Source organism: Heptranchias perlo, chromosome 22 (assembly GCF_035084215.1).
Source record: "Heptranchias perlo isolate sHepPer1 chromosome 22, sHepPer1.hap1, whole genome shotgun sequence".
In the NCBI taxonomy this organism is placed as follows: Eukaryota; Metazoa; Chordata; class Chondrichthyes; order Hexanchiformes; family Hexanchidae; genus Heptranchias; species Heptranchias perlo.
In genome coordinates this window covers 16,173,112-16,188,167 of record NC_090346.1, presented here as the reverse complement: position 1 = coordinate 16,188,167, position 15,056 = coordinate 16,173,112, and the positions used below count along the sequence as shown (strand labels likewise).

At 44.6% G+C, this 15,056-nt stretch overlaps 1 protein-coding gene across 9 annotated transcripts in view; it reads right to left on the bottom strand.

Annotated features, from left to right (window-relative positions):
• The window catches only part of LOC137340520 (trinucleotide repeat-containing gene 6A protein-like), a 113,155-nt gene that overhangs the window by 11,083 nt on the left and 87,016 nt on the right, over window positions 1-15,056 (bottom strand). For 2 of the 9 annotated variants that reach the window (XM_068003018.1, XM_068003019.1), the window contains 12 exons: window positions 12,019-12,225; window positions 10,949-11,115; window positions 10,136-10,216; window positions 9,184-9,232; window positions 8,896-9,038; window positions 8,131-8,298; window positions 6,682-6,819; window positions 5,584-5,730; window positions 4,501-4,575; window positions 3,314-3,740; window positions 2,587-2,736; window positions 665-841 (listed from right to left, as the gene is read on the bottom strand). In XM_068003018.1, the coding sequence (XP_067859119.1) occupies window positions 665-841; window positions 2,587-2,736; window positions 3,314-3,740; window positions 4,501-4,575; window positions 5,584-5,730; window positions 6,682-6,819; window positions 8,131-8,298; window positions 8,896-9,038; window positions 9,184-9,232; window positions 10,136-10,216; window positions 10,949-11,115; window positions 12,019-12,225 (1,929 nt within the window). The remainder of the gene's footprint in view (window positions 1-664; window positions 842-2,586; window positions 2,737-3,313; window positions 3,741-4,500; window positions 4,576-5,583; window positions 5,731-6,681; window positions 6,820-8,130; window positions 8,299-8,895; window positions 9,039-9,183; window positions 9,233-10,135; window positions 10,217-10,948; window positions 11,116-12,018; window positions 12,226-15,056) is intronic. The other 7 variants (XM_068003023.1, XM_068003026.1, XM_068003025.1 and 4 more) reach the window with 5 other exon arrangements.

Here is a 15,056-nt window from a genome sequence, read left to right as displayed (position 1 = left end):
ACCGGCCAAAACGCTAATCTAATCTCCCCCTGCCAACCGAGTGATGCCACATTTTGGATCCCATGGCAGAGTCTGCAGTGCAATTGGAGGCAGTGAGGAGACAGGAAGCATTAATGGAGGCAGGTAAAAGACGACAATGGTAGTTAACAGGGACAGATCAATAAAGCAGAGTATTAGGCAGCTCGTTATAAGAACTCTTGTGCATGGAAGCAGCAAAGCCCCACAACAGACAATTTGTTCTGTTCCACTGACTCACCTCTAAGTCCTCTGTCATAAAAACTCTCATCCCATAAACATCAGGCCATAGTAAGTTGACATATATTGGGAATTAAATAAAAAGTGACTGCTCATTTGAAGTGTACACACAATTAAATCCTATTGAGATCAAGTTGCAGGCCAAGCATCTAACAAACATTTGATATTCTAGCTGAGCACTACAGAAAGGATGCCTGGTGTTCAAATTGCCATACACACATATAGCAAGCACAATGCAGTGCTGCCTTGTGCCACGAGGTGCCCCCAAAGGTAACCTTGAGGCAAGTTATTGCATTTATTTTTCACTTTGATGCCTAGAATCCTGAAATTGAACTTGGGAGCCTCATGAGGCTCCTGATTTTAGAATCCTACATTGGGCTGCAATCTTATCATGTGCACAATGTCTTACCTGGTGGCCAATTAACATTGCTAGAGAGCTTATCACTGGGTGATTTGGCACTTGGCCAGCCATCTCCAACAGACCCAGGAGGACTGGCCAGAGAGTTCATGGAAATGTCAAAATGACCAAAAGGAGATTCTTCAAGCAACTTGCCCGAACAAATACTAAGACCACTTGAAGTAGCACCTGGGGAAAGAAAAAAAAAATAGAACACATGGTTTCAAATTTTACCACAAAGCAGCAAAGAAAAAGTTAAGAGATGACGACAGTTCAAACATCGACATAATGTGACCCCGTACAGGTCGCAACCAAGGCACAAGGTCCCCATGTTCCTGAGATTCTCTCTGAAGACTATTCAAATGACTGAAGAGCTACCATTAGTATTCTGCCTGTGTATGGGTGGGAATTGCTGAGGTACTGGCCATAATCGTCCAAACATCCATAGATACTGGGGTGGTGCCAGAGGACTGGAGAATTGCAAATTCTCCCTGTTCAAAAAAGGGTGAAAGGATAAATCCAGCAACTATAGGCCAGTCAGTTTAACCTCACTGGTGGGGAAACTTTTAGAAACGATAATCCAGGACTGAATTAACAGTCACTTGGACAAGGGTGGATTGATTAGGGAATGCCAGCACGGATTTGTTAAAGGCAAATCATGTCTAACTAACCTGATAGAGTTTTTTGATGAGGTAACAGAGAGGGTAGATGAGGGCAGTGCAGTTGATATGGTGTATATGGACTTTCAAAAGGCGTTTGATAAAGTGCCGCATAATAGGCTTATCAAGAATGCGGCCCATGGAATAAAGGGGGCATAGCAACGTAGATACAGAATTGGTTAAGGGACAGGAAACAGTAGTGGTGAACAGTTGTTTTTCAGACTGGAGGGAGATGTACAGTGGTGTTCCTTAAGGGTCGGTGCTGGGATCACTGCTTTTCTTGATATATATTAATGACTTGGACTTGGGTCCACAGGGCACAATTTCAAAATTTTCAGATGACAAAACTTGGAAGGGTAGTGAACAGTGAGGAGGATAGTGATAGACTTCAAGAGGACATAGACAGGCTGGTGAGATGGGTGGACACATGGCAGATGAAATTTAACACAGGAAAATGCGAAGTGATACATTTCGGTAGGAAGAACGAGGCGAGGCACTATAAACTAGAGGGCACAACTCTAAAAGGGGTACAGGAACAGAGAGATCTGAGGGTATATGTGCAAAATCGTTTAAGGTGGCAGGGCGGGTTGAGAAAGCGGTTAAAAAAGCATACAGGATCCTGGGCTTTATAAATAGAGGCACAGAGTACAAAAGTATGGAAGTCATGATGAACCTTTATAAAATACTGGTTCGGCCACAACTGGAGTATTGTGTCCAGTTCTGGGCATCACACTTTAGGAAAGATGTGAAGGCATTAGAGAGGGTGCAGAAGAGATTTACTAGAATGATTCCAGGGATGAGGGACTTTAGCCACGTGGATAGACTGGAGAAGCTGGGGTTGTTCTCCTTGGATCAGAGAAGGTTACGAGGAGATTTGATAGAGGTATTCAAAATCATGAAGGGTCTAGACAGAGTAGATAGAGAGAAACTTTTCCTATTGGCGGAAGGGTCAAGAACCAGAGGACATAGATTTAAGGTGATTGGCAAAAGAATCAAAGGTGACATGAGGAAAACCTTTTTTTACACAGTGAGTGGTTAGGATCTGGAATGCACTGCCCCAGGGGGTGGTGGACGCAGATTCAATCATGGCCTTCAAAAGGGAACTGGATAAGTACTTGAAAGGAAAAGATTTGCTGGGCTACAGGGATAGGGCAGGGGGGTGGGACTAGCTGGATTGCTCTTGCATAGAGCCGGCGCAGGCTCGATGGGCTGAATGGCCTCCTTCCATACTGTAACCTTTCTATGATATCTATTGGGGAGTCACTAGTGCCTTACCATGTTTGCTGGAGTTTTGATCTAGAGAGGAATTAACGGGTAGGTTCTCCGAGGCAGTCCACTGCTTCAGTCGGGACTGTTGGGATTGTGGTTCTTTCAGGTTAACAATACTGCCGAAATCCAGGGGTACATTCAAGTTTGGATTCAAGCCTAAGGAAACAAATCAATTTTGTGTTAGGGGCTGAATGACAGACCCATACACACAACCTTAAAATGGAATGTTCACAATGTAATCCCCTCCCCTAACAAAATCACATGAATACATCCTCCCTCCTCCTCTCCAGTGACACTGACTTGTTCATATAGTCTCACAGACTACAGCAACTCTCTGATGAGTGTCAGAAAGCCATTCTATCCTGGAGAGCACCACAGCAGAGCCTGACCCTGTCAACCACATAGCGTGGGCCCAGAGTAACATGTCAGCCAGATCAAGTAGTTGTGGCAGATTCCCTTCCCTGAAGGACATGAGTGAACCAGTTGGGTTTTTACGACAATCCTGCTGCTTTTCAGTCATTTCTCCCCTGGTGCCAGCCCACAGATTACCAGATTTACTGAATTCAATTTTACAACTTGCCCATGGTGGGATTTGAACTCTCAACCTCTGGATTGCTAGCCCAGTACCTGCCAAGTGTCAAAGGGAAGCACTCGGCCCAGACTCTATAGGGTACCTTCAGTTTCAACCTGGGGTACACGTGTAGACCAAAGATTATACAAACAGATTATTCACCTCTTGACATAGACCTTTCTTGAGTGGCAGGCTTCCTCCCTGCATGTTGATGGATGGGTGAGCCTGGCATGTGGCTGTTTGCATTACACAGGGGGGGACTGAGGAGGCTGTGATTAGGGCTGTTGTCAGGAAGAAACATTTTGGGGATGGGGTAGTGTAAGGGCATGTGGGGAAGGTGAGCAGCTTGTGGCACCGTGGGATCAGACTGCCCTGGACTGGGTTGGGGAAACCCACCTAGAGGGTAGCTGCTGTACGAGTTGAGCGAAGGCGGCTCTTTTGTCTGCAGCTCGTGAGGGGTGGGGGGCATGAGATTCTCCGGGAAGGGCTTATGCATTGGCTGCTGCGACGGAGGCTGCTGCTTCGGAAGGCTTGTATCCAGTTGACGGGGGTGTTGCAGCATCTGTTGCATGTTGAGCACACGAGCAGCCTGAACACGTGGGATGAGGGGGAAAAAAAACATACTTTTAGTGGCAATACATTCATTCCAACACCGGGTTAACATTTATTGAGAGTGACCTGTAGCCCCTCCCCACATTAAAAATCAGCAATGCAAACTTAAACATTCTCAAATCCACACAAAGATTTTAGAAATTTCCAGGTTTAAAAAGGATTTTACTTCATTGCCAGAACTAAGTTGCCACGCCTTTTCAAATAAATAGTTTTGCTGGATGAGGTGGTGAACTGAACAGATAATGGTGGGGTGGGGGGGGGGATTTCAAAGCCGGTTCATTACAGGAGACCAAAATGGTTTGCAATAAAGATGAAAGTAAAGATTCAGGGAGCATCACGCAAAGCATCAACGGGACCCATTATAGTATCCCCAAACACACACACAGGATCTGGACACAGAATCAGTACTTCCTCCATACCCACACTAGCACAGAATCAGGAGGCCTGCCACCCCTCCAAGACCAGCACAGCCTCCAACCCTCCACTTGAGTTTATATACACAGAGACAGACAGGGTACATACTGGGGTTTATACACAGAGACAGACAGTGTACAAGCCAGAGCTTATACACCAGGACATTCAGCTCATGTTTGACCAGGCACAGAACAATTCTACGTTCAATCCCAGCTTGAGTCATTGTTTCACAGAAATCAATAGAAGATTTAGTCAGTCACAGTTTACACATTGATATCTCTAGAGTTCTCAATCTCTATAGAGGATGTTGCAGCAGATGTTACCTGTTCTTGAGACTGACGCATGGGTCCAGGCACGTTCCTCTGATTCTGTGCCTTCTGCTGCTGAAGCAGCAGGCGCTAATATTAAGAAAAAGAATAAAAAGGTAAAATGGTGCAAATGGCCCTAACTAATCACACAGTGGACAACGGGAACTTGGACCTTGACGGAGGCCGAACACGTCACATTCAACAGTTTTGACCTAATTGAAGATATTTAGGTTGTTTTACACCGGGACTATGAGGTAGGTAGATTATCCAACATGACAGGATGCCTTGTCTGCGTTGGAACCGCTGAATAAGCTGGAGGAGGACTGAATGCAGACTGGGTGCTTAGGTTACTTTAAGGAAATGTGGGTAGTGATCAGTTAGAGGACTATCTTGATGGATGCAGCCCTGGGGCTAGGCAATTACCATAGTGGAAACTGTCACCCACCAAGACCTTGGTTTAGTGTCTACTGAAAGTTTTTGCATCTGACAGGACATTTTCCCTTTAACACTGCACTGGGCTATCAGCATTAGATGCAAGTAACTTTCCCTTTTCCTCGCTTGCTTTTAATGATGGTTGGAGCACTGAACCTCAGCATTACAGAGTAAGGCAAAAGTTCAGTCTCCCGACTCAGTTCAGTCCCCAGCCTGTTTCTCACAGGGATGAGGCAATGATATCTCCCGGGCCTTGTTGTGGGGGGGGGGCGGAGAAATCACACCTGCCTGGGATGTACCTGGCATTTGCTTGCCATCTTTTCAATGGTAGGTGGATTGAATAATTTCATGTCACAGGACAATTTTCCACCTATTCATCTTGCCTTACAGCTACTTTCTTTGGGGTGGGAGGTGTTTGGGAGTGGTGAGGGGGTAGGAAAGAGGCAGGAATGTTCTCTCCAGGAATGGACCTGGCATGCACGTGTGGTGCAAGTCTATTCTAAGAATAAGCTGAGCTTAGCTCAGGTACTTAATTATCCACTGACATAAAAGCTGCTGAATGCTTCAGGCTGGTATAGGGGACGTTGAGCTGGCAAACACCTCTGCTTCACCTCGTCCTGCAATCACCTCTATACAGAAGTCTATAGAAACAAACTGTTGCTGTACCTGTAGCTGGGAGATCTGTGAAAGTTGAGACAGCTGGTTCAACTGGGAGAGCTGATTGAGCATGGCTACCTGCTGGGGACCGAAATTTAATAGTGCAGTGTTTAGGCTCCCGTTGGCTGTTGCATACTTCAGTAACGATGCTGGAACCTTGGAGAGAAGAGAGGATAATTTTAAAATAGCCCACTCGGATTCAAACATCCAGCCATTTTGATTGATTATTAATTGGTAGCCAGCTCGCAGCTAACGCTAATGTTCTGGTGGCTGTTACAGGTATTTGGAAGCTTGTAATAAGTTAATATATCTGCAGCATGCATGGTTTTGCGAGATCAATATCATATTTCAAAAGACAAACCGTCCCCCAGCTCCCCATCACAAGTGTGAGAGCTGGAATGACTTGTACACTTCCGCCCCCTCACTCCCCCACTGCGGACCATGTAGATATCATGAAATGGTCACATGGCAAGAATTGGGCATGAACCTGCATCCTATAATAAGCCTTTTTACCAAGGCGGGCCAGCACGAGATCTCCCCAAACCAGTATTCACCAGCAACCAGGAATTCACCTGCTTTTTTGTGAAGGTTCTTTTATACTACTATGGTATACCCACCCGTACTTCAGCAAATTAGGACATTTTGGTGACAACACAGAGAATGCAGAGAAGGTTCTGCATTCCATCACATATAACTGTCCCATTGAGTAGACCCTCCATCCCAGACTTGGAGCCAGATTAGTGGAGCTAACACTTCCAATACATGAAGTCACTCACTATCACATCATCACCACTAAAAAAAATGTTGGGCAATATAAACAAAGGAGTTAAGCACTTTCTGCAGTAAGTTCCTCAGCCACTTGGGGGATGTTCCTCCCTATAGACTCTTCCCCACCCAATTTAGAACGAGTTGCAATGGGACATCAGACCACCTCCGCTTACTTGGAACAAAGAACACAACTAATTAAGGACACTCGCTCGCCACCCACACCAAGAAGTAATTTGAAAATTTGGCAAGCAGCCAAACACTTGCACCTTCCAATTAACTCAATGGAACAAAGGGAAAAACCTGGAAACAGCAAAGGAAATTGCATCGACGTTTGTGTACCTGAGGGGATAATAATGGAGGAGGCACTTGAGCGCGGAGATTAGGCTGAGATGAGTTAAGAGGTTGTGCTGGAGGCTGTTGCATGCCCCTGGCTTGTGCTGCTGCATTGCTGCCGCCAAATACATTAGGATTGCCATTCTGAAAATGAGCGCACAGCTGTATTAGAGCAAAAACCCACCACTTAAAACACATCCCAGCATCACAGCACAGAGACCCACAGACAGAGCCCAACAAGAGATAACAATACACTGAACTATGGACATTCAACAGGTTTCACATCAACAGTTCCAGAACTGACAATTCCCTGTTTGGTTTTATTCCGAATTAAATTGAAGCATGGCCTCCTCGCCCCTTAGTAATAAATTTCTAGTTGCACTGTTACTGTGTTCCTTCAACCAACCAAATCCTTACCTCTTCAGTTTCTGCAATAATTACAAATATAAAATGCATTAGGGAAGTGATTTCAATTAATTTCTTTTCAACTTTAACTCAACTGTGATTGTGATGGGGGGGGGGGGGGGGGAAATCAATCTTGCACACTGAAGATAAATCCCTCCCTCTCCAGGCTGGGATCTCTCAGGAAGGTCAGAACTCCTCCCCTTCCGTATACAAGGATTGCTTATTACTCTCAACACTGTCAATCACTTAATCATGAGCATGTGGGCAGTTCTAATATTCTGGCGAACAGAGGTGTTGTGCTTAACTAGCCAGTGATCTATTTGCAAAATATTCAACAGAGGAAAAAGTATCAGGACACACACAGCTCATTTATAGCTGTTAGACACCCTGTCAAACTTCCCTAAATGATCTGCACCATAGGATCTGCGAAGTACAGTGGATCTGGGAACTATTTTTTGTTGGGTGCATGATACATCACTGCTCCAGCGTGCTTTGAAGAAAAAAAGTGGTGAGATCCATAATTGCTTCTAAAAGGGAAGTGGATAAATATTTGAAAAAGAAAAATTTAAAAGGGTGCATGAAAGGGGCAGGGTGATGGGACCCTCTCTGTGAACTGGCGCAATAGAAATGGGACGAATGTCCTCTTTCTGTGCTGTAAAGTTCTACGAATCTACGGACAGGCTGCTGGTTTGTGCCATCATTTCTTACGTGTTCCTAATCTCAACCACATCAGGGAGAAGATATCAGAGCAGAGGCGAGATGACAAGTTCTCCAATATGAAAGCGGAATAATTGGAGGCCAAGTCACACTTGGGGTCACACACGAACTAGTAAGCAAACAGCTCAAAACAGCACCACCGGACATTGCCTGTCTGTTTTCTTAGTGGGACAATCGTTGGAGTAGGGTGCGAAGGGGCAAGAGAAACAACGAAGCAAAAATGAGGACGGGTAAAAAGTTTAAAACAATCCTGAATATTTTGTTGAAACGAATGTTACCTCTCGACACAGTAGAGTTGATTCCCTGCACATGGATAGTTGTGAACAGACTCACCTGTCTAACAGAATTCAAGTTTTGCATGCCCAGCCCCATTGAGCCAAGGGCCTGATTAGGTAGTGCACCGTTTGAAGGGGGAAGCTTCATGCTTGGTGTGGACATGTACGGTAAGTTTTGGGGCTCTTCTGCTATAATGCCATCTTGATTGGACAGAGACAGAGACAGCTGGGCAGGGGGAGCGGGGTTGGAAAAGGCACACACGGAAAGCCCATCAGCAGCAGAAAGGCAGGACATGGCAGAAACAAGAGAAAAGGCCAAGGGTTAGCATCTATTTGAAGTCTACAAGCAGAGTTAAAAGGCTTGCTACCAACAGAAGGGCTCCATAATGCACAAACTAGTCACATTACAAAGGCTGGCAACTGCCAGATACAGCCTACCAAGTGAATACAGCCACACTGATGGAAAACATTCGAGCTAGCAGCTGGTGATAATGATTTTTGAGTACATCACAACATTGCTCGTGTACAAGATCATCCCCTACTTTCAAACCCCAGTGACCCAAATTCCTAGTTTTGTATGCGAGTACATGCACAATAAACCATGAAGGCTCGGAGTTTAATTACTGTCAGTAGTTCTGAAGTCTTGCTTCCACAGAGATGGAGTGGAATCCAGATAAACAGTAATGATGGCCCATGGCTGGAATCTTTATAGCCTCACATCCCACATTTGTGCCACTCAAGTCTATTAAATTAGCTGGGGGAAAAAATGACCCATCAATTCATCTGTTTCTGTCACACGGCCAGAACCGGAGGGAATACTAACCTTATCATAATAAGGATTGCGTTCCATGGAAGACTCTTTGGAAATCTGAGGACGAGAAGCATGTCCTTTCCCTATAATGCCATTATATTCTCCAATGTTTATGCCGTGTTTGTCCATCTCCATTCTTTTATCTCTTAACATACCTGGAAAGGAGGAAAGGTTCAGGCAGGTTTAAATAGACTTGCTCACTGTTGTTTAAGTGAGGTAAGTTAACAAAGATTGTATTCAGGTCTGAAAATTATGAGTGGAGGATGCTAATTTTAGTTTAAGGCAATGACGGCAGCTTACCAACAGGTATGTCCATCTTATTGCTCTTTGTTTCTTCAGCAGGCTCCCTCTGTAACATGCAGAAATCACCTTAAATATTCAGAATTCTCTGCATGGAAGTATATTCACATTTGCATTACGGTCAATGGGAAGCAGAGAACAAAGTTTCTCCCAGTTACAGTCCCACTGAGATTCAAGAACAGGTCACCTATCTTCACATTTTCAGTCAGGAAATTGCACAGCAGGTGATTGAATGTCAATGGTTGCAAAGTGCAACTTTGGGTTGGGTAAATGAATGTTATTTGAAAGCATGGCTACTTGTCGTTGCTGGATAACAAGCACTGAACTGCCTCACTCAAGTGCAAGTGAAATACATGCGTAGCACAGAGGTGGCAAACGAGTATTCTGGATCACAGCTGAAGAGGAGCAGAGCTCAAGAGAAGAAAAAAAAATGACAAACTATGAATCACAGAAACCAAACGGTGATTGCTAAGAATTAACACTCCATATTGCGTTAGCAAGCAGTGCCAGCATTAAGAACTTCCAGCTCAGCTCAACAGTCAGTGAGACACAACACACAGCTCCTGTTGGGATATCCGGGTCATGTTCTTCAATTCTGTTCCCTTCACAAACACTTTGGAATCCCAAAGCACTTTCGTGCCACAACTCGATCTCAGAACAAGACTGAAATCAATCATTTTAGTCCAGAAGGCACTTTATCCCCTCTTCTAGGCTAGTCTAGGTTTGAGCCAAGGCCCCAAAACAGCAAGGCCATCAGTATGACACATAGTCTTGACCACCACTCCATCAGTGAGAGAAAAATAATCTTCCTCCAACTCTGTCTGACCTGGGCCAGTTAGCGATCTGGACAATGGTCCAACCAACAGTGTCAGCCAGGCATTTTGTCTACACATTAAGGGGATGGGGAAGGAAAGAGAAAAGAGAGAACTTAGAGTTACCACATTGTACTTACAGAAAATCCAATGTTAGAGAATTGCTTCATTAATTGATTCATCCACATATCATCTGGCTTGTTTCCCCCTTTCATCATGCCCTAAAAAAAAAGAAAATCTAATCACAAGTGAGATACTGGGAGCAGGTGTACCAAAGCCTGAAGATTCAAAATCCAAATCCTTCTTGAAAAAAAACTATGCTTTGAGACACTGGCATTCACCACGCACAAATCCCTTTCATTACTTGAGAGTAATTTATTTTGAGATAAGGAATGTGCACTGTTCTTCACAACTTGCTCACCAGTCTCCCCTCTCTGTCACACATTTGTGTTTGAGGGGGTAACTGAGATCAGGCTGGATACTCAAGAGGCGTGTAGACATGTGATTCACTGCATGTGGAGCTCCAACATGTTGCACTGCAGTTTGAAGGATACAATCCCAGTCGAGGGGGACCAGGAGCAAAGCACTGAATATAACAGGGTCTGACAGCTACTGAAAGCAACATCTGAAACATGACTGTTAATTGATTAAATCACTGCACCAGATTCAAGCACAGCATCATTTACAGCAATACACTGGCACTTGCAGTGGATTTTTAAATTACAGATATTAAATTGATAGCCACATAATTATTTAACTTGTTACAATTGACATCAGACATCATGAATCTGTTATAACATTACTCATCAGTAGTTTCTGTAAAATCCAACAAGTACGGAAGAATTTGAGTAAGGTTAAAAAGGTAAGTGCTTTAAAAAATGAAGAGCTACGACTACACACACATCTACACTGTGGACCTCAAGGATGTATGTAACAGTCGCCAAATCTCCTACCTTTTGAGCCATCTTTTTTGGTGCCCAGTTTGAAGAGGAGTTGTTATCTTGCGAGATGTTACTGTTCCACATCACCGACTCCCCTTCCTCCTCCTCCCAGCTGGAGTGACGAGTTCCTGGCACCGATGCTTCCTCATCACCCCAGCCATCTTGCATAGGTTTGGGGCCTGTAAAGAACAGATCACTGAATACAACTGTCGAGAGGCAGCAGCCTTTAAATGATGGTCTGGATTTCCCTCCCGCCCTCTTTTAGAAATCAACTGCTGTGAATGTTTCTGAACAGCGCTGGTCTTGGCAGCACCATGCACCTTGGATGGAGTAATATTTTCTATAAATCATTTACTTATTTACATCCAATTGGGTTTATGACATGCAAGTACAGAAAAAGATTGCGTTGATTCTTTAAACACTTGAACAGAAGGGCAGCCTATAGCCCATTATGGTGATATGCCCAGGTGTGCCTTGCAGGGCTGCTTTTGTAATTCTGCACACAAAGAACTGTGCACTCTTGTATGTATGTATGCATACATACATACATATTATATATATATATATATACACACACATTATATTAACCAAAAGCAGGTCAGCAGAAAGTCACAGGCCTTTTCCTTGGGGAAAGAGGTGACAAAGGCACTTCTCTCACTGGGGAATGCTTTTACCAGTGGTCCCCGTCACAGACTGACATTAATAGGGTCCTGTGAGCAGGCTGCCTGCCAGTCTCCTTCATTGGGGAACGGCACTCGGCACAGAGGAAATAAAAATAAAAATGGGGGGCAAAACAATGCTGACAGCAGATTTAAACCTCAATTAGTGCATTCTATGGTTACGTGGTCAAGACATCTACACCAAATGTTACGAATGGAATCCATGCAACTGGCAGAAAAAGTTGTTAGATGAAGTGGAGGAGGTGCACTTTGTAACAATGAACATTAAACAAGATAGCATGCCTCACGTAACAAACCAAACTAGTGATGGAGTCCATTACCCAAAGGCCCAGCGCACAATGAATTGCACCTACTGTCCAATTTTGCACCCATGTTAAATTTAGAAAGAGTTATGAGTTTTACCAGATCTATTTGGAGGTGGTGGGGCAGCTGGAGTGTTGCCCCAGCCAGAGGTACCAGCACTGTCATTAACGGGCTCTCTCCAGCTGGTTCCTGTATCCATGGGTTGACCCCAGGCCACGGTTCCATTGTCCACTGTCGCGGTTAGAGCAGGCGGTTCTCCCCAAGAGAATTCTGGCTTTGTCTGAATGGTGTATGTTTCTCCCCAACCTTTATTAAATAAAAAGGAAAACAAAAAACAAAAAAAAAAACTGCCCAGTTGATATCCTTGTCAACACAAGCCACTCTGCTGCTAAAATGAAGAGGATGTGCCACGTGTTTGGGAGTGGGGTATGGAATACAAACAACACAAACATCTCATGACTCTCTAACAATGTTGTAAGTTGTACAGGTTACTCACAAAGCAAATATAGCGTGTGTCCTGGTCACTAGCTCGTGATACGCTAAGCTTAAAACACAAAGAATTTACTGTTCAGGGAGGCTGCATGCCTTTCCTTCCAACCCCCCTGCCAGATAAGTCTGTCACTATCAATGAAATACAGCTCTGGTTCCTCTGTAGCAGATCTCACCGTACTTCTACAGACCAAGGAGTTGTTAGGCACTGATTAGAAGTAGAAAGACTGGCCAACTGTCCCCTCCTTAACCCAGGCGCAGAAACTGACTGTGGCGTCCCATACAGTCACCCTGGCTGGGATCAGCTATCTCAGCAGACCACAGATCTAACCTGGTCCTTTCAGGTCTGTATGACTCACCCAGTCACTCTTGAAACTTACTGAGCCATCAGTCCTGCTGTATCAGGCCTTTCCTTCTCCATTTCCCAAACACCATACTGGACAAGAGGTTGCATCCAGGCCTTTGCCGGCATTAAGAGAAGATACGTGAGGGTGGGTCTGGGGGCAGCACCCAGCCTAGCCTCAGTGCTCCCCATGACACACTGTGTATTCCTGCATCCTGGCACTCAAGTGCAGCATGGCAGTGCCCCAATAATCTGAGCCACACATCAGGCCAGAGGCTGGAAGCAGAGATGTGGGGAAGACAGGAGTAACTGAAGGTCCTGCGAAGTGGATGGGGAGAAGGTAGACAAGCTAAAGCTGCACTCATAAGCCTGACAAACTACCTCATCGCCTTATTCATTTCTTGCTGCAACATTAAAAAAAAACTGATTAAAATGACAATTTTCCACAAGATGTTGCTAATCCATGGAGTGGCTGGGAGGAGGAGGAACCAACACCACAACACTTAGCTTCCGAATCAAAACAGATTCTTTTCCACAACTCAAAGAATAGGAGGAGGCTATTCTGCCCCTGCAGCCTGTTCCATCATTCAATCAGATCATGGCTGATCTGTACCTCAACTCCATTTACCCGCCTTTTCTCCATATCCCTTGACACCCGTACCCAACAAAAATCTATCGATCTCAGTCTTGAAAATTTCAATGTCCCAGCATCCACAGCCTTTTTTTTTTGAGGGCGGTTCCAGATTTCCACTACCCTTTGTGTGAAAGAGTGCTTCCTGATTTCATTCCTTAATGACCTAGCTCTAATTTTATATGCCCTCTTGTTCTGGATTTTCCCCACCACAAGAAATACCTTCTCCATCTCCCATATCGAATCTCTATCATTTTAAAGATCTCAATTATATCACCCCTCAACCTTTCAAATTTAAACGAATAAAAGCCAAGTTTATGCAACTTGACCTCATAATTTAACTTTTTACATCCTGGTATCATTCTGATGAATCCACAGCTAATATATCCTTCCCAATGGTAAATGAAATGTAAAACTAACTGCTTGTACACAATAGCACAGACTGCCGTAATTTAAATTGCAAGCACTTTGTTCTGTCCTTGGGGAGGCCAATGCTTCCCCACTGTGTACCACCTCTATACTCAACACCATGCACTGCATGCAATCTGATCTGCTGTCTCTAGATGGCATTATTTCCCACATCAAAGAAGCATATCATCCAAACAGCCAATTGTGTTAGTACATTAGCTGCTGCAGTAAAGGCACGGTGGAGACACACAATAGTATTACAGTACAGCAGATTGTGGATCAACTCATCACAAAATAACAAGACGATTACAGATCAGGACCAGTGACAGGGACTAAGTGCTTTCAGCACCTCACTTGCCAACACCACTGTAGCTGTGCATTTTTAAAAAAATAGAAAGTCTAGTTTCTTTTCCACTTGGAGCAATACACCCAGAGATAGATCTAATGCCACTTCTTAGATGAGTGAACCAGAATGACTTGACTCGACAACAGTCTCCCCCTGCACTCCACAAACAGCAGGGGGAATGATCACATCTGCTGGCTATTTCCCACCCAATGAACCCATGTGCTATCATTCAATAGCACGTAAACTGCACCAACAAGCAGGGTTATTGAGGCTCATCGTGAGGCCCCCTTTCCTTGCCTTCTTCCATCCATGTTAATTCAAACCATTACCTCACCAACGCCCTCTTCCTTCCTCTTTTCACAACACCAAAGCTTCATTTTCTTTCAAAACACCCAACTTTGTAATCTTTGGCTGATAATCTGCCCCTTTCGCTCTTGTATAAATGACTGCCTGCCCCCTGCCCCGTACAAAGTCTGATCGACAGATTGTTTTAAGTGCACTAGCATTCTGCTCTTGATGAATGTCAGTAATGCCGGTTTCACTTACAGCCAGCTGCACTGTTCACACCGACAACCGATCTTGTCTGAAGCACCACCACAAAGGCAGCACCCTGTGCCCACGTAATCTGAGGCTTCGCCCAAGGAGTTATTGATGGATGAGCTCAACGTAGATTTACATAGCACTGCTTCATGCAAAAGAAACGACTCTCAGCACCGAATGAGGCCAAAAGGTGAACACTGAGCATGAAGAGGGGGCAAAATTTAGCTGAGAGTTTCAAAAAGAAGGGATTTTAGGAGACTGTTGGAAGAGAGGGGATTAAGTGATGACGCAATCTGGTTTGGGAGAGTTCTAGAGGGCAGGGGTGTGATGACTGAATGATCAGCCTTCAATGGTGAAGAGAAACAGTAATCTGGAGTCCG